The 23,725-nt window shown below is 43.0% G+C and overlaps 1 protein-coding gene across 1 annotated transcript; it reads left to right on the top strand.

The window, feature by feature from the left end:
• The first annotated feature begins 454 nt into the window (after positions 1–454).
• On the top strand, positions 455–21,833 carry LOC139474852 (uncharacterized). The gene is made up of 6 exons (XM_071258003.1): positions 455–837; positions 10,400–10,445; positions 10,794–12,034; positions 12,586–12,874; positions 15,897–19,904; positions 21,196–21,833. The coding sequence occupies exons 1-6, from the start codon at positions 805–807 to the stop codon at positions 21,327–21,329; spliced, it is 5,751 nt and encodes a 1,916-aa protein (XP_071114104.1). The 5' UTR covers positions 455–804; the 3' UTR covers positions 21,330–21,833.
• The last annotated feature ends 1,892 nt before the right edge of the window (positions 21,834–23,725 follow it).

Here is a 23,725-nt window from a genome sequence, read left to right as displayed (position 1 = left end):
ATGTAACAGTATCCTCAATTACATCCTTGAAAGGTTATCAGATTCTGTTTGGTTTGTTCGTTGTGGGAGAAAAACAAAAGTAGTTAATTTTAGCTCATTTAACTGTATGAGATAAAGAATCAAACTTTGTGAATTGACGAAAGGGAGACCCCTTAGATTGGCTCAGATTGGAGCGACCGGTGGTGCTCTGGCAGCTTTGATTTTAATAATTTTGTCGACACTCATTTAAAGATTATTATTTCATAAGTATCATGAGTATCTGTCCTTATCTTAAAAAAATATTGCAAACGATTTAATTATTTGTTCATTGCTGAATTAATAATTAGAATTGTTCACAGTGTGGCAAATAGCAATGTTGTACTTGTTCACTGAATGAACGAGTCTGTAGTACAAGTGTTCCATCCGAAAATTCTGTGCAGTTCTACATCCGAAATAAGTGACCGCTTAGTTATTTCTCTCGAGACAAGAAAGCACACGAGCAACATCTTTAACATTTTATATGCCATGATACATCGTGGCAGTTTAGAGAAAGCCCATGTTGGATGTATGTAACTATTGCAGCTTGCCCCGGCCCCAGCCGTTCACTATAAGCAGTGCGTGAGACATTTGGGCCGTGATTTCCTAGTGGTTCCGGAACTATCAGAAGTATCTTCGGAAGTCTGCGGGTTATCGCCAAACCTACAGACAGAAGTTGGGATTGTGGTTCGGAAACCGCGAGATCGCCAACTTACATTGGACATATCTGTCGCCTTCAGTCAGTTGTTGTGGTGGACAGTGGTGACATCTTGGAACTGGACTGTCCACATGATGGCTGGACAGATGAAAGCCCTCCGGCAGGTACACGTATTTTCTATGCTTGTTTTTTTTATTTTGTAAACCATATGTTTTTTTATGAATGCACTTTTATGAATTGACATTATTGCTGTCGTGTTTTGCACATATATATTCATATCAGTAAATGCGAATGAATGCAAAATATACATATTTCAAAAACAACCAAACGATTTTTGATGAAATCAATTTACGCAATAAAAACAAAGAATTGAAAGAAATTTGTAACCAAACATGATAAATGATTATTTCAAATATTTATATCAAATATAATTAATTGACATTTGCTGCATAGTATTTGGTAAAATGGATAACATACATTGAATTATATTTTGTTTTTCAAAGCTGTGTATGCTTATATTTCTTATGTAAATATTAAGTTTGTTTCAACAGTTATTATTTGAAACATTGACAATTTAGAGCTTGCTGAATATGCACGGATACAGTAACTTGTACATGCATTATTATGTAGTTATACATTGTGCCTCATACACCCAATGGCCCGTGAAGCTTTGGGATAGAATAGGTCTTCAGCAACCCATGCTTGCCGTAAAAGGCGACTATGCTTGTCGTAAGAGGCGACTAACGGGCTCGGGTGGTCAGGCTCGCTGACTTGGTTGATGCATGTCATTGATCCCATTTGCATGGATCGATGTTCATGTTGTCAATCACTGGATTGTCTGGTCCAGACTCGTTAACTTACAGACCGCCGTCACATAGCTGGAATATTGCTGAGAGTGGCGTTAAACAACAACAACAACAACAACAACACAATGATACACCCAATTCATGATCAAGATCTAATGACTCATACGCTACACCTGACGTAACTGTGAATGCTATAGCCTTGTAATCCGGGAGCTCCACAAACGTTCAACAAACCCAGTCGAAGTATATACAACAAAGCGACAATATGCTAACTTCATTTATGTTATCGGTTTCCACGCGTACAACCGCCACTGCTCTCAAGCTGTACAAATTACGTTCAAGGACAGAAATAAAGGGGGATTTTTTTCACTCTGCTGATAGATCATGGCTACAGGTGTCAGGCGCCTGTAACCAGCACTTGGGTAGAATATAACACTCGCCACGCAGGCAGTAGAAACAACAACCGATTGTTATTATGAGTGCTGACAAGCTGAAATATCAACTATTTCGTTTATTTCTTTTGTCATTTTGACAGCAGGGAACGTGGTTAGTGTTTTAGCCACGTTTTAAATGCTTTGCTTCCTCCGTCTGAACGTAATTGTATTACATGCACGCTGTCAGGGAGTGTAACAGGAGTTAAAAATATCGAAACATAAAATCGTGGTGTTGTATAATTCTACAAATCACTAAAGTGTTCTCTCCAGACAACTTGGAGGCTTTTGCCGCTATTTGCTACTGTAAATCTATTCGTTAAGCTGGACTTGGGTATTTCAATCTTCATCATTTCGCGAAGGAATTATTTGTATGTTTATAGTTGTACATTTCGACTGGAAACCTCGTTCACCCCATATGTATTATCACGTATTATACCCCGGTTTGTCCGTCCTTCTGTCCTACGACCGTATTCCGAATCCGGAGCAAAACTAACTCCCAAACAGTTGAATATGTCTTGTTGAAACTTGCTGTATTCATTAGCAAAGTGCTGAGCTGGTGCCTTTTGATGATTTGGGATTTCTATTTAGTTTTTTTTATGTTTTCATGAGGCCAAGTTGTACTTATATACTGAAAATGAGGACAGTGCTCGTTTCTGTTGGTGAAATAAATCCATAATTCTTGTTGAAGAAAAATGAATAAATGTTTCATTTTCTGTGAAAGTTCTTAAAGTTGGCGAATGCTAAATATCTTTCTCAGAGAAAGCACAACGTAGCATAACTTTAGAAGCTATTGAAATGCCAGCGGCCAAAAGCGTCGTTGAGAATTTCAGCATATTCTCAGTTATTTATCAAAGTAATCCCTTACTAAATACAATTAATTTTCTACGTATTAAGGAGTAACAAAACATACGTGATGCTTTGGAATTATTGGGAGAGGCTTATAACTGTAGTTCGGAAGAAAGGCGCCCATACTTCAATTGGCGATAAATGAATGATTATCATTCCTCGGACAGGAAAACCTACAGCGATGTCAATTGAAATCTAGAAGCAGTTATGTTTCCAGCCGGATTACCCCATTATCCTCTACAATACTCTTGGTTGGGGATTTAAAGGTGATAACTAGTTACATGTGCGTTAGCAGCATGCAATCATTTTCTATATTGACACCAAAAAAATGACGTTTGAGTAGTTTCCATAAAACACCACTTCCAACAAACTATTCATTTTGGGCATATTTCTTAACAAACTATTCATTTATTCCCCCGAAATCAAAAGGATGCTCCAATAGGCGGAAGGCTCTAACCCTTGATGATCCAGGTTAGAATAGATCTTCAGCAACCCATGTCATCGTATCCCATTTGCGTAGATCGATGCGCATGATGTTAATCACTGGACTGAATGGTCCAGAATCGATTATTTACATACCGCTGTCATATAGCTGGAATATTGCTAAGTGTGGCACTAAACAACAAACAAACAAAATCAGAACCGTTATGGAGAAATCTGGGGGCCCGTGAAGAAGTGAATCTGACTGCCAGTGCTGTCATATTGGTGTCGTTATGACAGCATGATACGGGCAGTCAGTTACAGTAACCTGACCTGCAGGATAAATATGGTCTGAGGGATGAGGGTGGGTAGAATACGGGTATCAGAAAGACGCCACACCACACATACGTATTCGCCAAGATGATTGAAGTCTTGAGCTCTGCAATCGTTTGTGCAGAGTTGCGTCATTTGGCCTCACTGAAACCGATTATCGCGAGTTCGAATCCCAGATTTGCCCTGATTATGTTTCCAGGTAGCACAACAAGGTTCATTATCAAGGCAAATCTGGGATTCGAAACCGCGAACAGCGGATCCTGAGTCGGCTAAGGGACGCAACAGGTCAGTTGCTCTGCTCAGCAAATTGCGTCGTCTTTGCTCACGTGTCTGCAATGTGTGTCTATGGACATATTGTTCATATATTACGTGGTTCTTTAAGGAAAGCAATATTAAGATTGACCTTAACAACGTCACAGATTCAACGCCAAGGTTGCTTTGTTCTTCAACAGAGCTGAAAAAAACCTCTCTGACCTAAACCCTAGGTCTGCACTCGCTGGTATGGTAGAGGCAATTGTCAAAGCACGAAGAATTAACAAATTGTTCCGGCTTGCCTCTACCATGAGGGCTATCGCGTTGCATGTTAAGTCAAGCTTGTGATTACCCCAAACGGATTTCGTGACAAAACATATTTGCTTTGAGGTTAATCACAAGAACAAATGCAAACAAACATAGCCATTCGATAGTGAGTATTTCGAGAAACTCTACCTAAAAAGTTCGTTCGAATGTTAACGTTTAGGCTAAAGCTTGAAATAGGAGGAATAAACACTTATTTTTTATAAGTACAAACATAATTGTTCTCGCATGCGTACCTTAACGATATGCAAATATTGGTTTCTATTCCTAACATGTTGTACAGCTGCTCCGTGTAGACATTGTGGTAATACTTGGAGAGAACTGCGTCGTTCTGAAAGCTGGCCACGGGACCACTTGAAAACAGTCAACATGTCAACATCTGCATACTTTACATTCTGTGCACGACTTTTCAGGATGTGATTTTTTGTCGATGTAAGTCGAGCGACGACCATCCTCGGAACCCAGGGGTATAGGTCTCACATTCGTTTTCGGTGTACAGTGAACGTAATAGACGGAAGAGTGATCGTTTGTTTGTTGTTTCACGCCGCACTCAGCTATATGAGGGCAGTCTGTAAATAATTGTGTCTGGAGCAGACAATCCAGTGATGATCAGTGACATCTTGAGCATCGATCTACCAATTGGGATACGATGGCATGTGTCAACCAAGTCAGCGTGCCTGACCACCCGATCCTGTTAGTCGCCTTTTACGACAGGCATGGGTAACTGAAGACCTTTTCTACCCCGGATCTTCACGGATCTGCCTAAAGATGTCCACAGCCTCAGTTGAATCCGCGAACAGGCATAATGGAAAAGAAATTAAATTATATGAATATATCAAGACTGTTGTCTACAGACAGGCAATGGGGTAGCCAGACTAGTGGTCGCCTAGTGAAGCTGTAGGGGGGGGCGCAATGCCTTGCCATTCGACAGCAATTGATACGTAAGAGGCGACTAACGGGATCGGGTGGTCAGGCGCGCTGACTTGGTTGATGCATGTCATCGTATCCCAATTGCGTGGATCGATGATCATGATGTCAATCACTGGATTGTCCAGACTCGATTATTTATAGACCGGAATATTGTTGATTGCGGCATTAAACAACAAACCCAACCCAAGCAACAACGGAAACGCGACTTATTGAGTCTGTACCAAGTGAGGAGTGAGTTGGGTTTAACACAACTTTTAACATTATTCCAGTTATATCTCGGAGTTCGAATCCAAACGACCCCACATCGACATGGCACATAGTATTTCCCTTAAGTACTATCGTACTTGTTTAGAACTATGCATGCTTGGCCACCTCGTCATACCGATCCCTGAATGTGCCCGAATATACCACTGGTATTCTGCCGGGAATTACCGCTGCAAATAATTATAGTTGGAATAAGCTCAGTAAGTAGGTATTTGCAACTATCTAACGCATACGTTAGGATCTACAATCTGCCAGGTATACTATCAGTTCAACGGGCTGCATTGCACGAATAGTTTCAGATAAAAACTCAATACCACTTGTACATTACATCTGGTAGTTTTTTTTATTTTAGGTGTGTCGTTGAAACACTTATGTTTTTAATCATTAGCTAATCTCCAGCAATAGGCTATTTATTTTGCCTCAAATAAAAATAAACAAACGCAAAACGAGATACAATGTTGCCACTTCCGAGCAAAGGTTGAGCATATGGTTGTTATGCGTTCTGTATGTTGGCCACATGCTGGAGGCGAGTTGAGCCGCCGGGGATGCTGGCTTGGCTCTAGTGATGCTAGATGTGAGGTCTCCACAATCATTTCTTTTATCTGACGTTCAAATTACACAATATCTTCAATGACTGCTTCTGTTAAGAAGAATTGTTTTTTCATAGCTATCGAAACTTTCTCAAATTGACTGTGATCCTCAGTGAATGAAATGGATCCATTATAGTAAGAGACCACATATTCTGCAGACAAAATAGGTTGGGGGTTTTATACATGTATATGGTAAATGTAATTAATGCTGTATTAATTGGCTTGTTATTGTCTCACATTTGTTCACATAGTCGATTTTCTAGTCCTGTGCCTATACTTTAATTAATATTCATTTGTGATTAAATCGGTCAGAATATATGGTCGTATGGTTTCGCTCTTTATCAAGTATGTAAAGTCAAGTATGGTTACACTTTGTATCGGAGTGTTTACCAACTAATTGCTCTGTATATCGAAATAAAAGTAAAGATCTATAAATTTCTACAGGAACAGCTGGGTATTCTGGATAGGTCAGTTTATGGTAAACAAAAATGTTTAAAGCGCCGTATGTAGTGTAAGTTTGCAGGAACGTAATGTATTTACTTTATTTTAGTGAAGTCTTTATTCACATTTTAGGGTTTTTCAATGGTCAGAGACTTGTTATCCTTTACTAAATGAGTAAATATGTATTTGTGTTCGATATTTTCTTGCAACTTATTAGTTTTCTAGGCCACCGAAGATTTTTTAAAAAGGAGAAATTATATTTTTTATATGACTTTATTTTATTGTTCATGGCTTCGGTTGGTCGGATCCTTAAACATATAAGCGTTGCCAAGCACCTACACCTTGAGAGTAAATGGATAGGTGGCCTAGAGGGAGATGTGTTGCTTTGCGGCAAGGCGGTCCTTGTTCTATTCTCAATATTGGAAAGGATAACGAATCCCGCTGTTAGTTTGTTTCTTTGTTTATTAACGCCGCGATATTCCATCTCTATGACGTTGGTCTGTAAATAATCTAGCCTCGACCAGATTGACATCATGAGCGTCGAACTACGCAATTGAGACAGGATGACATGCATCAACAAAGTCAGCGAGTCTGACCACCCGATCTCGTTAATCGTCTCTTACGACAAGCATAGTTGCCTCTTATTACTAACATGGGATTAGCTGAAGACCTATTCTAACCCGAATCTTCACGAGTCCCACTGGTAGAGTATACATACAGGGTAGTGCCTTAGTTGTTCCCTCCTTATTATCGCCTACACGTGTGCCTTGTGTGTATCGGGACACACATTTAGGCTTCATATGTAAGTACTCTCAGTTCAATGACCTCTCTCAACGGAAAGTGCCGCTATCCTGAAGTGAACAATTGCAAGGAGACTACTCAGACCCGAGAGCGGGCCAGATGGAACTGCCCCGTACACGGACAGCGGAAATATCCTGTATGATAAGCCGAGTGTAACTTGGGTATGTGCACCATAGACAACGTTATCTGAATCCCGTACTGCGTCACTATATATACTAGCCACATAAATAAACTGTGCACGGAGAAAATATATTCTGGATTGAAATACAACACAGCAAGAACAAAATGATGCAGACGCTGTAGCAGCTGAATGATCGGACCATAAGAAAATGTCAACGGGACATGAACAACATGACGATGACGTCAGAAGATCAAAATGGAGTAGGGGGTCAAACGACAAAGTCACAAAGTCAATGACCACCCTGTGCGTGAATCACAGCTGTGCATCGGCGACGCATGGAGTCCACCAAATGGGCCTAGAAGGCCTGGGGAATGGCCTGCCATATCCTCCTCAAATCCTGTGCCAAGTCACGGACGTTATCTGGAGAGATGTGGAAGACGACGCAGACGGCGCTCCATTTCATCCCACACATGCTCTATTGGGGAGAGATCTGGAGAAATTGCAGGCCATGGCAGTAACATGACATTGTTATGGTGAAGGAAATCCATTGCGATCCTAGCCGTGTGAGGACGAGCGTTGTCCTGTTGAAATGTCAATCCCGGGTCATGACGTTGCAGGAAGGGAATGACCACAGGCCTCAGAATCTGATCTCTGTAGCCAACATCGGTGAGATTGCCCTGAATAAGCACCAAAGGGGTTCGGTGCCGTGCTGTTATCCCAGCCCAAATCATCACAGAGTCACCTCCAAAACGATTCCTCTCCACAATACAGTTGCGTGCATAACGTTCTCCCAAACGCCGGTAGACACGTTGGCGCCCGTCACTGTGGGAAATGTTGAACCCCGATTCATCTGTAAAGACAACATTTCTCCACCATATTCGGGGTTGGCGAACATGATTTCGACACCATCTTAGACGGTTGACTCGATGACGGTGTGTCAGGATGGGACGTATGGCAGGGCGTCGTGGTCGAATCCCGTACTGACGTAAACGATTCCTGACAGTGTGGGGATGGATACGGCGCAGTCCAGGAATTGTCTGGGACGTCGTTACTGCCGTTTGGAACCTGTGTCGGTGATGTGTCACTCGAATCCATCTGTCCTGTCTTGGCGTCGTTACTCGGGGACGTCCTGAACGTTGGTGGTCGGCAACGTCATTTGTGTTCTGATAACGCCTCACCAATGCCGATATCGTGTTACGATGGCATTGGAAATGTGCTGCCACCTGTTGTGGCCTCATTCCCGCTCGGATCATTCCAATGGCTTCATGACGCTGTGCAGCTGTCAATCTTGGCATGATTTGCTTGTGATATGCTTGTGTCTGCGCCTGAGAAGTTTTGAATTTTTGAATGACCACAGATCATGCTTTCCAAAGTGACAGCGAAGTTTGAGTTGCACATGCTGTGTACAGCTGCACAGGATACACGCGCAGTAACACATTGCACGTCCATAGGCCCCCATCAATGACGTCATATCGCATGGCACGTGCATGAGCGTTTGAATGTCTCCCATAATTGCTGTGTTCAAACCTATATTTCATATAGGAACTAGGCTGGAATTTTGAGTTGTACCTTGGCTGGACTAACGAGTCTATATATAGTCCATCAAAAATCGCGTAACGAAATCGACATCCGGTTCGTTAATTGACGTGTATATTTCGGTTGATTGCAGGATTTGCAAAACGTCAACAGATATTTTCCAAATCTTTTCATGTTTTTTTTATTATGGTGCTCACTTTATTTGATGCACTTCACGAAGTAACACCCGTTTTATAACAATATAGATTTTGATCAGATCGTCTTGACTGGGCGCCGCCATTTTGTTGGAAGCAAATGCAAGTGATATAAGAGATGGAATCTGGTCAATAGGAGAGGCATAGAAGGGACATAACTTGTTATAGCTACTGGTGGCGCTACGATCGAGGCCAGAAACTCCATTCTAGTTCGGCAAAGGTGGAAATTGGACTTTTGTAGTCAGTTAACTCCCTTGCCTCGGGAAGATTTGTTTGTTTGTTTGTTGTTTAACGCCGCATTCTGCAATATTCCAGCTATATGATGGCAGTCCGTAAATATTCGAGTATGGACCAGACAATCCAGAGATAAACATCATGAGCATCGATACACCCAATTGGGAAACAGTCGCCTTTTACAGCAAGCATAGGTTGCTAAAGATCTTTTCTACCCCGGATCTTCACGGGTCGCCTCGGGAAGATGCTGTGTGTCCGGCATGTTATGCATAACAATTTACTCTAAAAAAAAAACGACACTAATGTTTGAAACTAAAGGTAAAGTACCTCGAGAAAGCATCACAGGATATATACCAAAGGCGAAAGTAACTATAATCATGTTTTTCTTTGTTTGTTGTATCAGCAATATTCCAGTTATATGACGGCGGTCTGTAAATAATTGAGTCTGGACAAGACAATCCAATGATTGACATCATGATTTTTTTGTTATTGTTGTTGTTGTTTATCACCGCATTCAGCAATATTCCCGATATATGACGGCGGTCTGTAAATAATCGAGTCTGGAACAGGTATCCAGTTATTGACATCATGAGCACTGATCTACGTAATTGGGATACGATGAAATGCATCAACCAAGTCGGCGAGACTATTGCAAATATTATTTTAAGAACGTATTTTTAATTATATTTCGTTAATTAGCAGCTGATAATGATAAAATGAAAGCTCGAAAGCCCAACATTGCTCTCGTATTCAATCTATTTTCGTAACCTCTTTTTTGTAGCATATTTTGTTTTCTTGCACAATCACATTTAATTACTTCTGAATTGTCAAGGAGCACGTGGTCCGTTGGGAATAATACAGGCATGTTATTGGCGTTTCTTACTCTACAAACCACTAGAACAAGCTGTCCGATGACGTCACCCTTCTATTTGCACACAACGACCACTGAAACAAAATGCAACTGGAGAGAAGTTTTAGAACGTATTCTATTCATGTAGCGAGCCATCTCGTATATTCCGAGGTCAGTTCAAGTGCATAAATCTTATGATTCAGTGTTGTGTCCTTCTTCAATCACTAAGAATCACGCGTGTTTTCTTTTATTTATCATTGTTACTATCAAATAATGAAAGAACAATTGGACGACGTCACAATTATATCCGATATGTTACGTTTATATTTTCAATATCTTATTTCTTTCAGCTTCTGGCTGTCCTGGCTGTTGCTTGTATCGTCGACCAGACTGGAGGTACACTTATATTTGCTTATTAAACTTAAGCATTATGGTTAGTCAGAATGCATTGTATATGTACCAAGGATGGAAAATCCCCTCCGGAGTACCTTGCTGTCACTTAAAAGCATCATGGTAACATGACGCATGGTATTTTGGTGACATTTGAGAGAGAACACGTTTGCAAGAAGGTTTATAGGGGTCATGCTCATGCTCATATTTGAAAATTAATCATTATTTACTCCTTTAAATTGACAAATGAATAATTTTATGTTTCATTATTGAAGGCCCTATGAGTTCGGTATCAAAGATAACGTCTATTGTTTTAGTTATTTCCAGTAGATCAAGATCACTGTGTGGTTTCAGGTAGTGCAAGTTACCGCACCCGGGGCGCCAGTAAGGGTCATGATGGCTATGTCCAGATACAGGAAACAGGCAAAGTCTATGATGCTGCCAGTGTTCAGATTCAGGATCCTAGCCAAACAAATGGTACGGGTGTGCAGACACATGCCAGTATGAGTCGCCAATCACAGCCTGGTTTGGGTCTGAAGTCCCAGTCCCGGTCCCAGTCCCGGCATGGGATGAAGCAGTCCAGTCATTCCTATTCATCATACAGCAGTGGAGGCAGTTCCAGCAGCAGATCCCACAGCTCTTCTAGAAAGTCCAGTTACACCGGGGAAGGCCAAGTCCCTGGACGTTCCATGGGCCTTAAGGCTAATAGCGAAGACGGTCAAGGAGGTTTCAGAAGTCAATCCTATAGCTCTTCTGGATCAATGAAACACAGATCTGGTGGTCAAGGTGGTTCAATGGGTCTACCCTACAACTCAGGGAGTCAAGGTAGTTCAAGAAACCAATCATACAGTTCTGAAGGCCAAACTCAAGGCGGTTCCATGGGGAAATCTTACAGTTTTAGGGGCCAAGATCAAGGCGGTTCTATGGGCAAATCTTACAGCTCTCAAGTTCAAGGTGGTACCAGAAATCCATCCGACAGAACTGGGGGCCAAGGTCAAGGCGCTTCCAGAAGTCAATCCTACAGCTCTGGAAGTGGGGTTCAAGGAGGTACCCGTGCTGGGTCACAACTGATCAAAAAGAGTGATGGAAAGTCCTTGTTGTTTAAGTTGGAGTACACAGATGAGCAGAGAATTCAGCATCTCAACAGCCAGCGTGAAGCAGGGAGGAGAACTGGAGGGGGGTACAGTGTAGGGGCCGGTGGTACTCTGGCAGCAGCTAGACGGCAGGTGGAGGAAGAGAGGAGAAGACAGGCAGAGGAAGAGAGAAGACAAGCTGAGGAAGAAAGGAGGCAGGCTGAAGAAGAGAGAAGAAGACAAACTGAGGAAGAGAGAAGAAGACAAGTTGATGAAGAAAGGATAAAGGGTGGGGAAGAGAGAAGACAAACAGAGGAAGAGAGAAGACAAGCTGAAGAAGACAGGAGGCAGGCTGAAGAAGAAAGAAGAAGACAAACTGAGGAAGAGAGAAGAAGACAAGTTGAGGAAGAGAGAAGAAGGCTTGTGGAAGAGCGTAGACGGGAGGGAGAAGAGCTTAGAAGGGAAAGAGAGGAAGAGGAAAGAATGCGTTTGGAAGAGGAGAGAAGGAGGGAAGAAGCTAGGGTAAGGATGCTAAAACAACTCTCAACAGGAACATGACTCTTAGATTCACTTATGAAAGCATTAAGGTGGGAAGCACCGTCCATTCAACGTTAATGTATTGAACATCCCTCCCCTCGCTGTTAATCGTAGTGAGTATGGTTTTGTGACGCATGTAGTATTTATAATTCTCTTCGGCTAAAAATATTCTGAGCTACTTTATTATTGAACTTAATTAATGAGTGATTGCATGCTGTGTTACCCCGCGGTCAGAAACCCATACTGTAACCTCCTGATCCTTATTTGTTTCGTCTGGCATAACTATCGGTTGTGACGGTAACCTGTACTGCTCTGACGTCCCCACTTTCTCCACATCTAGTTCACAAATGTTCTTGGGCTATATGACCACCCATCCTAGTCTGCGTACTCCCACCCAAGAAGGATTATTGGAGTTGGGTGGGTTGTGTATGTAAGTGGGGTAGGGGATTAGTGTGGTCTAATCCTGACAAATGTAGCTGCCTTTATTGTTCTTGTGCCCTTCTTTCTAACATGCCGGAGGTAATGTTATCATACAGGTGCAAGCTAGGCGGCAACTGGTGGACCGCCAAGATGGTGCGGAGGAGCGACGGGAGGAGGAGGAGAGACGTCTCATGCAAGAGAGACTTAGAGCTGAAGAACGGAGGACGATTGCTGCTAGAGAGAGGCAGGAGAGGATTGAGGAAGAAAGAGTTCAGAGACAGCGAGAAATCGAGGCGCGACAGGTTTCGGGTGAAACAAGACGTCAAACTACCGTGACCCAGAGCCCAAGGTCAACGCCTGCCGCAAGATCATCTGGGGCAAGACGTGGCAATGTAGTCAGCAATCGTAAGTAATTCTTCACTCCTCAATTGCTAGATCCATTTGATGTGTGAAATCCATGCCTAATTCGGCAAGGGTGGAAACTGGACTTTTGTAGTCAGTTAACGCCCTTGCCTCGTGGAGATGCATACATGCGTACATGCCCTATGACATTCTCTTGAGACATATTTAAGATTACCCGCCCTTGTTGTGTGAGAAGTTCCTATCGTAGTAGATCTAGACCTACCATGCAGGCCGAAAACTGACGAGCGGAATTAAAAAAACAATGGACCTTTCCCAGCATTGTGACTGTGCAAATAGTTTACTTGTTAGCACTGTTAGTTTTTCCTATATATGTTACCAAGACGCTAATTATGGAAGTATGCAAACTTCGACTTGCACATAGTTGACATGCTGGGATATGTTCCTACACGGATGCTGTCATATCTTTTCATCACACGACTGTTAAAAACTACTGTGTTTGGTGAAGTGAGCATTATTGAAATTCCTTCCGATAGGTCCCCCACATGTTATTTGTTTGTTTGTTGTTTAACGCCGCACTCAGCAATATTCCAACTATATGACAGCGATATGTAAATAATCGTGGCCCCACGTAACCCGTGCTCGTCGAATTGGGCGACCAAATAGATCTAGTGGTTAAACGCTGGTTGATTGGTTTAATCGTTCAGCGTAGGACGTTGCCCATCATATCAACCACTGGTTTGTCTTGTCGAGACTTGACTGTGACAGGCAGCCGTGATGCAGCTATAACACTGCCGACTGCGGCAAACAACAAACAAACATTTAGGTGTATTCAGTTTGGGGTTCGAGTTCTGCTCAGCATTAATTAAGTTTGTAGGAAGGAATATGTTATAAACTGTTAGAATAACAATACATCAGAATGACATGTAAGACCAGTAAACATAAACTTTTTAGAAACAAACAGTCGAACAAGAAACACTAATGATGGGTTTGATAAAACGGTAGAACACATTTAATCTAAGTGTGCCTCACTCCGACTGTAGTACCACTGCCGACAGTATTTCTTAATTTGGGAACAATGCAGATATACAATAATTACCTCCATTTGAAATTAAAGGTATGGATACCAAACTTGGTTAGGGATTCTACCGAATAATAGTATAACAAGGTTCATATATCCCTAAATTTGTCCACTCACACACACACACACACACACACAAACACACACAAACACACACACTAGCAGATGCGCAGTCGCAGTTTAAAGTTGCGTCATAGCCTATCAGCCAAGAGAAATGCGCTTCACAGTTTGAACAGATGGTTCTCACTTGTGCACAGGTGCATTTCAGTATTGCTTTGGAAGTAAACTTTACAGGGTTGTTTTTGCTTCTTTGGAATTCCTATTTGTTTATTTGATTTACTGAAGAAAATACTGGAAACGATTCAATTGCAGCCTTTACCTCTCAGTCTTTTGTTTGAAATTCGTTGAGAGATGATTCATTCGTCAGCCATACGCGGACAGATCCCGGTTATATACATGCAATAGCACCTGCTCGTGTCGTGATCATGTTTGTATATCAGCATGGTGGGTGTTTCAGGACGTACATGACACCGCTTGACTATAAATTTCAAGTTTCCACCCTTGCCGAACTAGACTGGAAGTTCTGGGCTCGATCGTAGCGTCAGTGTTTATTACGAGTTGTGTCCCTTCTATGTCTCTCCTAATGGCCAATCAGATTCCGTCTCTTGTATGACTTCCATTAGCTTCAAACAAAATGGCGTCGCCCAGACAAGATAATCTATTGAATAATCAAGATCTATATTGTGATAAACGGGTCTTACATCGCAAAGCGCATCAAATCTCGTGAGCACCTTGATTAAAAACATGAAAACATTTTGAAAATATCTGCTGACGCCAAGTTGGCGGTGCACATCCATTTGCAAATCTTGCAATCAACCGAAATCTGCACGACAGTTTACAAATCGGATTTCGATTTCGTTACGCGATTTTGATTAGACTATGCATACTTTCGTTAGTCCAGCCAAACTCCATAATACCAGCCTAGTTCGGCAAGGATGACAACTGGACTTTTAAAGTCAGTGAACTTGCCTCGGGAAGATGCTTGCACGAAGACCTTGTCAACAAAAGCTCGGCGTTTTGCTTAGACCAGTTCATGAATCATTATTGTTTCTCATAAATGTATCGGGGGCACGGCTGGGACACGGCTGGCCCAGTCGTCTAAGGCGCCGCGATACGCTGTGCAGAAATGCGTCCCGTGCTCGTGGATTTCACCGAAGTGGTAAACTTCCGAGACCTGCATCACTTCGAGCTTTCCTCCCACATTAAGCTGACACGCCGTGATATAACTGGAATAATGTTAAAGGTGGCGTTAAATCCAACTCACTCACTCACTCATAACTTTATCCAACGGTGCCTGGGTAGGTTTTTAAAAAAAATTCTTTACTAGGTTACAAATCTATGATAGAAGACCTGATTCTCATGTACCACATTACGTATTCTGACCATGCCTACCGCAGCTCGATGTATGAAGAAGCGGTCCGAGGCCAGAGTGACCATGGATTCCCATGCGAATATGACACTTTAGATTATTCTTGAAATTGTTTAGACAAATTGAATGCTAAGTTCGACTCTCTATCCTGTCATTTAATGTGTTCCACGTTAAATTTGCAGATAAAAAAAAATGGTCCTTCATTTACATGTGACTTGTCTTCTGTAGATGTAGACGTTCATCTGATTTCATTCCAAGTCACTGATGTGATTTTAACGTTTAAGGGCTGTTCCAAACTAAATCTGTTATACCCTTGTGCTGTAACATGGGCGGATTTAGAGGCAGGATTGGTCGCGAATAATATACTTGTGGTACGTCAGCATATGGGTATTGGATGGTCAGGATCTGTAACTTGGCTGATTACGTATCATCGTACCCCGATGGTGTGGAAAGTTGCGATTATTTACAGGCCGTCGTGATGTTGCTGGACTACACCATTAGATTCACACAGTCACGGCATTTCAGTCCAGACGTTGAGTTGTTTCTTTGTTTTTCAGGTTGCACTGATTGTCAGGTTGGAAACGAGACGTTCCGTGGTCATTCCAGGTTTGAGTACACAGAGAATTGCCAGAAGTACCGGTGCATCTGCCACTGCGATGGCTCCCACGACTGCCCATCTCACTACACCATTAACGTCTGTGACCAGGAGGAGGACAAGGAGAGGAGGCGGCAAGAATCCAGCTGCAAGAGTTGTGACGCCAAGGGAAAAATTGTCCAGGGCAACAACTACTTTGATCTTCAGGATGGCTGCATCCTCCACAAAAACTGTAAGTGCTTCTGTGACGGAAGGTGGGAGTGTTCGGCCAACAGAACTGAGAACACCTGCGTCAAGAAGATCGGAGAGGGCAGTTGCGGAGAGTGTGAGGTGTACGGGAGTTTCCATCCAGGGAACTCTAGGTTTAAGTATGAAGAAGGATGCTTTGAGTATAACTGTGACTGCAACTGCAATGGGTCCTGGTCCTGTCCTCCTGACAGAACAAGGGACATCTGTCAGAAGGGGTGTGGAGAGTGTGAAATACGAGGCGAATTCTTCGAAGGTAACACTTATTTCACCCATGAAAAAGCGTGTCTTGAGTACACCTGCTTCTGTAATTGTAACGGATCGTGGAACTGCTCTGGGGATAGAGTAAAGAATATCTGTGACCCGACTGAGCAGCCTGACAAATGCAGTCAGTGTCAGGTATCAGAGACGGACACTTACCCTGGTAATTCTACCTTCCAGTTAAGGAAGAAATGCATCAGTTACGAGTGTTCATGTAAGTGTGATGGAAGCTGGGACTGCCCTGGGGTGCTCGCGAGGAACATCTGCAGGGGGGAACGACCAGGAGGCTGCAAGAGCTGCCAGGTTTCTGATGAAGAATTCTACCCAGGAGATTCAGTCTTTGATATGAGAAAAGAGTGTATTCATTACAAATGCCGTTGCAACTGTGATGGAAGTTGGAGCTGCCCAGGGGAGAAAGCTAGGGATGTTTGTAAAGGAGAAGTTCCCGGTGGATGCAAAAGTTGCAAACTGTCTGAAACGGAATTCTACAGAGGTGAATCTGACTTTCAGATGAGGAGGGACTGTATTCACTACAGCTGCCACTGCAACTGTGATGGAAGCTGGAACTGTCCGGGAGCTGATGCTAGAAACGTCTGCCGTGGTGAGATTCCTGGTGGATGCAGAAGCTGTCAATTATCAGATGGGAGAACATATCCAGGGAGAGCTAAGTTCCGTCACACGAATGGTTGTGTTGTTAAGGACTGCAAATGTTCATGTAACGGTACAGTTGTGTGTGATGAAGAAACTGCTGTCAACGTCTGTTCGACCCCGCCCCCCACGCGACAGAGGACACCCAGACCCAGACAAAACTTAGATAACTGTCAGAAATGTATGGTGGAGGGTAATGATTATGAGCCAAACTCCAATTTCAAACTGAAGAGGGGGTGTTACGTCTACCCTTGTCAATGCAGTTGTAATGGGAGATGGGGCTGCAACAGAGATGATGCTTCCGATGTCTGTGCTGCAAAATCTGCAGCTCAGAGAGGGTCACGCATAGGGCAAAGCAGCTGTCAGAGATGTATTGTGCAAGGCAGAAACTATCCAGGTGACACTGACTTCCGCCTTCGTAGAGGCTGTATCTCGTATAAGTGTAAATGTGCCTGTGATGGACGTTGGGAATGTCCTGCCGACAAGGCATCAAATTTCTGTCCAGGATCAAGGGAACCAACTGTCGGGTGCAAGCAGTGTGAAGTGGATGGGCAAAGCTACACTGTAGACAGTAACTTTGATATGAGACGAGGTTGTGTCCGATACAAGTGCAAGTGCAGATGTGATGGATCCTATGGCTGCCACGTCACACAAGATAGTGCTTGTACTGCTGGAGAACGCCCTGCTAATTGTGGTAACTGTGAAATCAATGGATATATCTACCCGGGCAACATGGGTTTCGTTGTCAGAGAGGGCTGTGTGCAGAAGGAGTGCAACTGTTACTGCAATGGTTCATTCAGTTGTCCTGAAGAAAATAGAGTTGACATTTGTCGGAATAAACAGGCGTCACGGTTACTGAGGGATGGTACATTCACAAGCACTGGAAACCTTGGTGAAACGTTTGGAAGTGGTACTCAAGTCTTTAATCAAGGAAGTGAGCAGTATACTGTAACAAGAAGAAATCAGTTTAGAGGTGGACAACCTGGTCGCGTCGGTCAAGTCGGACAAGTTGGACGATCTGGACAACATATCCGGTCTCATGGAACCCAGTTCCAGATTCCAGGCGGACCCATGTTCCCACAAGGAGGAAGGCCCTATGTCTTAAGAGGAAGCATACCATTAGGGGGACCCATTTCTCCTGGTCAGATCGTCACGCGTGGAGGTCAGCAATACGTCCTTAGAGGTATGAGACAGTTTTTGGTACCAGGTGGAGGTCAGTTTAGACCCGGAGGAGCTATACCATATCCTGCGCAAAGGAACTTTTATCAACAGATTATAAATCCTGCATTAGAGGGACAAGGAAAACCAGGAATGGGTACTCCGCAAAGGGGTGTCAATAGTCAGTATTCATACGCCCAATACAGCCAAACAAGGTCGAGTCCTGACGTTGCTGGTAGTCTTCATGGCGGTGTACCAACATACAATGTAAGAACATCTGGTGCCACAGGGGGTTCCAGGACTGTACACACTGCTAGAACTAATGGCAACCAAGGTGGCGCTCCTGGTAGAATGGCTTATGGATCGGCAGTGTTCCAAGTCAAGGCTCCATACGCTCCTGGTAAACGTACCAGACATGTAGGACAGGTAGCTGTGAACCCCAAACCCGGTTGCAACGAATGTTCTGTCGAAGGACGAAAACACCGTGGGGGCTCCACGTTTCAAATCACCAAGGACTGTGTTCAGTTCAATTGTAGCTGCGAGTGCAGTGGGTCCTGGACCTGTTCAGGGGAATTCTCCACCGGTTGCAATACAACGGAGCCTAGCAGAAAACCACAAGGAGATGATGCCGGGACTTGCAAGAAGTGTTCTCTTAAGGGCAGTACATATCCCGGTGACTCTACTTTCCAACTGGTTCAAGACTGCTCAGAATACACATGTACGTGCACGTGCTCGGGGAAGTGGTACTGTCCAGTACAGAGCCCAAGACAGATTTGTGGCAGGCCCCGAGGCGAACTGAGACAGAGGACAGCTTCTTGTCAGCTTTGCGATGTCAGGGGAACGGATTATCCGCCTCACTCAGAGTTCTTGTTAAAGGAAGGCTGTTTGCAGTACAAATGCACATGCAACTGTGACGGTACCTGGGTTTGTCCACCTGCAAATGCTGTGGATGTGTGTCAAGAGGACAGGGAGAAGGAAAGAAGAGAACGTGAACAGGCAACCCAAAACCAGAAATACACCACCAGGCTTCCTCAGAGTTGGGGAACCGTTTTCACCACTAAGGTTCCGGTAGGCCAGGCACCCAAGACCAGATACTCCAACACTAGGAACGGAATCGCTTACAAACAGACCTCCTGCCAGAGCTGTGTTGTCAAGAGCAAGACTTACATACCTGAGAACGAGTTCAAATTCCGCGAAGGATGCACCCAATACAAATGTCAATGCTTCTGCAATGGTACATGGGAATGCCCACCACAGGACACCATCAACCTATGTCGCTCCCCTGATTACAGAGTCGACGGATGCAAACAATGTGAAGTAAAGAATGAAACTTACCCTGGGGGCAGTCCATTCCGCTATAGGGAGGGGTGCTGGGAGTTCAGCTGCTTCTGTGGCTGTAATGGGGAATGGAGTTGCCCAGCTAACCGTACTACTGACACGTGCAAGCACTCGGGGTCTGCTATCTCCTCCAGGTGTAAACCTTGCATGATAGACGGCAAGGTGGTCGGGTCAAAGAGCAACTTCAACATGAGGCGAGGCTGCTTCGAGTTCCTCTGTGAGTGTAACTGTGACGGGAGCTGGACCTGCCCCAAAGACCGGTCTCTCAACATCTGTGAAGGAGAAGGGAAAACACCTAGCCCACATTACAAATTGAAAGGTAAGACATAGATTCGTTAACGTTTGCATGCCAGTTTTGGCAAGATGGACAGATGAAGCAGCTAAATATAGTACCACTGAAAACAAGAAATTTGTAGAGGAAAGGGGCGTGTCGATTCTAATTAGATCATAATCAATGTACAGGCTTTTCTTAATTTCACGAATTCGCATTTGAAATCACATCACTTTTTCCTAGTGTAGTGATATATATAGGGTGTTGCAGGGATGGAAGAGCAGGAATGTACAACATATATAATATTCCCCTTGAGGATTCGGGGGGCGCTCGGGTAGCCTTGTGGTTAAACGTTCGCTCGTCACGCCTAAGACCCATGTTCGATTCCCGACATGGGTACAATGTGTGAAGCACATTTCTGGTGTCCCCCGCCGTGATTTTGCTGGAATATTGCTAAAAGCGGCGTAAAACCATACTCACTCACTCGCTTCAGGATTCGGGGTAAGAATACGTCCCCAGCAACCAATTCTGGTCGTAAGATGCGACCAAATGGATGGGGTGGTTAGGCTCAATGACTTGGTTGTGTGTTTGTTTGTCATCATAGCCGGTCTTGGTTATTTACAAGACCGCTTCCATGTTGTAAGCATATTGCTGAGTGCGGCGTTAAACAACAAAAAAACAACCAAAGGTGATGTGATGGATGTCACCACTGGACAACATGTACTGATGAAACTGATGTGATATTGCAACACATAACGCTGTTACAATTTCCTATTACAAAAGTTGTCTTTATTAATTGACCTTTGAATATATTTTGCATGTTTTTTTTCTACTGAGGTTTTATATGCGTGTAAGTACCGCCTTCCAGTTTTGAGTGACGCGTGCCCTTTGATTATGTCGTGTGTTCCCAATATCTTTGACGTTTGTAAGACAAACACTCAAATTTCGTAGATGCGAAAACCTATTCGTCTCCGATATTGGTACCAGACTCAAGATTAACGAGTTTGCACTGTCTACGAGTGTGTCACAGGTATTCTAGTTACGTTACATGAACGTGTGTTATATACTCATGGGCCAACTGTGGCCTGGTCGTCAAAGCGCCGCAGTTCGCTGTGCAGAGTTGCGTCCCTTAGGGGTACCAGAACACTATGGTCGTTTTGTCCTGATTCTAGGTTTGTCAGCACGTTCGTTCGTTCGTTGGTTTTACCGAAGTGGTAAACGTCAAAGACCTGCATCACTATGGGATTTTGACATCACGCTGACACGCCGTAATACAACTGGAATACTGTTCATAGCGGCGTTAAAACAAACTCACTCACTCACTCTATTTCATTTTTAGGTTGCACTGTTGGAAACCGGACGTTCTTCAGCCGATTGTTCGCGTATACAGAGAAGTGTATCCGCTACATGTGTATCTGCTACGACGGGGGTGCCTGGAAGTGCCCCGCACAGAAGAGCAAGAGAGTGTGCTGATCGTCAGAGATTTTGCAATAAACGTCATCATTACGCCGCATCCGGTCAAGAACAAGAGACATTTTCTCCTTGAAATCGCAGTATTATTTCTACAGCGGAATTGTAAAAGCTGCATTTTGGGTTCAATTATTGTTCAAATATCATTTTCCCGTTGTAGATAATTCCGCCCTGATCACGTCACTTTTACGTATGTCATTAAAATTCACCTGATGGAAGGTTACCGTTGTATACTCGGAATTACATATTACTTCCTAATAGATTTATATGTTTGGCAGGCGGTGAAAATATGTTTATGTATACCCTCGAACGCATGAATTGGACGTACAATTACTACATATAACATGTATACTTTCCCTAGACTCATCGAGGTTATCTGTCTGACTGTATTGCCATACATGTGTCCTCAACCATTTTATGAAGGGTACTTAAATTCGCTACACATCTTCCGCAATGAACTGTTCTTTTTTCTATGTGTTTGACCTTCTAAATAAAAAGTTCTGTGTAGTTTTGCTATTCTTCCCCCGGCTTTGCATATCTGATACTCTTTTTTTTAAACATGTTGTATTCTAAAAAAAAAAAAAACATATTTTTATTTTTTACTTATTTTATGTTATATAGATGTATGGTTCATGTGAGTATAGACACAAAGAAAAGTATATTTCTTCCGTGTGGGGGTTATTCCAAAGAGTCATGCCGGTATGTCTTGGTCTCTAACGAAGTTCTAGACACGCCTCGAAAGTCAGTCTTCATCTATTACCGTAGAAAACATTTAATTCAAAGGTTTGACAAACGCAGCGGAAACAAATTTATCGAAAGGTCTAGAGCAAAATAATTTCAGAGAGATAATTTACAAACATTTGTGTTTATTGGTGTACATTTGTATGTAAATTAATATACTGGACAAACTTAGTAACAATATATCAATTTATTTTAAAGGAATATATTTGGTGGGATAGAAGAGACAGTATTCTATTGCTGTCCTTGGATCTATACGTCCAGGACAAACCTTTGTCATTTGTGACTGTAACGTGTGTTCTAAACGTGTACGGTTCGAAGCTATTACCGGGCATTAAGAAGCAGTTCAAAGTTCAATGTCGGATACCTCTTTGGAGGAAATGGAAGTAAACTGGCCTGTATGCGTTCCATTTGACGAAAACAACTTTTAAGGTTTATTAAAGTTCAAGGCAATAAATATCAACTGTAAACGTCACATTTCTACTCTTACAACCGAAGACCAATGAGATGGCAACAGGCATACAAGGAAGGTAGAGCAAGTTCACAACCTTCCTTGCATGTCGTGATAATATTATTTATTTATTTCTGATGATAGTAACATATTTACTCTTAAATTTAAGTGTGCGGAGGTAAACTTAAGGATTTCTGATCGAACATCAAACTGTTGAACTGCTCCTGAAAGTGGGTCAATGTCGTTGCGTCGACAGTGCACTCAGAGAACACATACCCCGTATCGGCTCTGGTGTTACTGAAGCCAAGGCAATGATCACGTATAGCATTGATCACACGTGCACCACGAACCTGTGACGTGTATCGTCTGCAGGGCACTTCTCAGGATACATGCATTTGTATCGCTGCACTGCATGTGATCAAATTACGTTTTCGTGTTGGACAAGATCCTTTAGCTGTGCTTCAAAACACAGATACAGAAAACACGGAAGTGAGAAAACAGTGATGGATGAGTTTCAATGAAAAAAGTTTGATATTTACGCTTCTGTATGCCCTACACTTGTCATATCACCGAGTTTTAATGTTTGTAATGTCTTTGATATTGTTGATTTTTTATGATAAATTACCAACCATTTCTTCAGATGTGTGCCTTTTAATCTTTTTTACAAACAGTGAAATATTCTTGTTTGGGCTGATTCAGTAATATCACAGCTACATCACATGTAGGTAAATCTATAACAAATCAATGATCAATGGTCCAGCCATGGCTTACCACAGGCAATGCGCTGTCAGTGAAATATGTGTGAGTGTGTGCTGTCGCTGTAATCAGCACTATCAGAGCTATAGATCATCCTGAGGAAACGGTGATTTATGAAGGCCTGTGGGGATTCCGGGTTAGAATTGATCCAAGGCAATCTATGCTTGTCCCACAAGGCAACTTTTGGTGACTTAGTTGATAGCCCAACACCCTGGTAATTGTTCGTACTAATCACTGGATTGTCAGGTCCAGACTCGATTGTGTACAGGCCATTGTCATACAGCTGGAATTTTGCCAAATAAAGCAATAAACTCTAAGCAATAAACACTAAGCCAAAGTTGGAATATGGAGGTGAGCAGTGGTCCACATTTGTCATTCCAGCTCACAGCTGAGCTGAGGTGAGGTGAAATGGATTTTAAACACATCCAGGATTATTGCCCTTGTATAGAGGCAG

This window comes from Haliotis cracherodii, unplaced genomic scaffold (assembly GCF_022045235.1).
Source record: "Haliotis cracherodii isolate W230 unplaced genomic scaffold, xgHalCrac1.p SCAF_3, whole genome shotgun sequence".
Classification (NCBI taxonomy): Eukaryota; Metazoa; Mollusca; class Gastropoda; order Lepetellida; family Haliotidae; genus Haliotis; species Haliotis cracherodii.
Note: the sequence above shows the minus strand (reverse complement) of the source record. Positions and strands in the feature narration are given on the sequence as shown.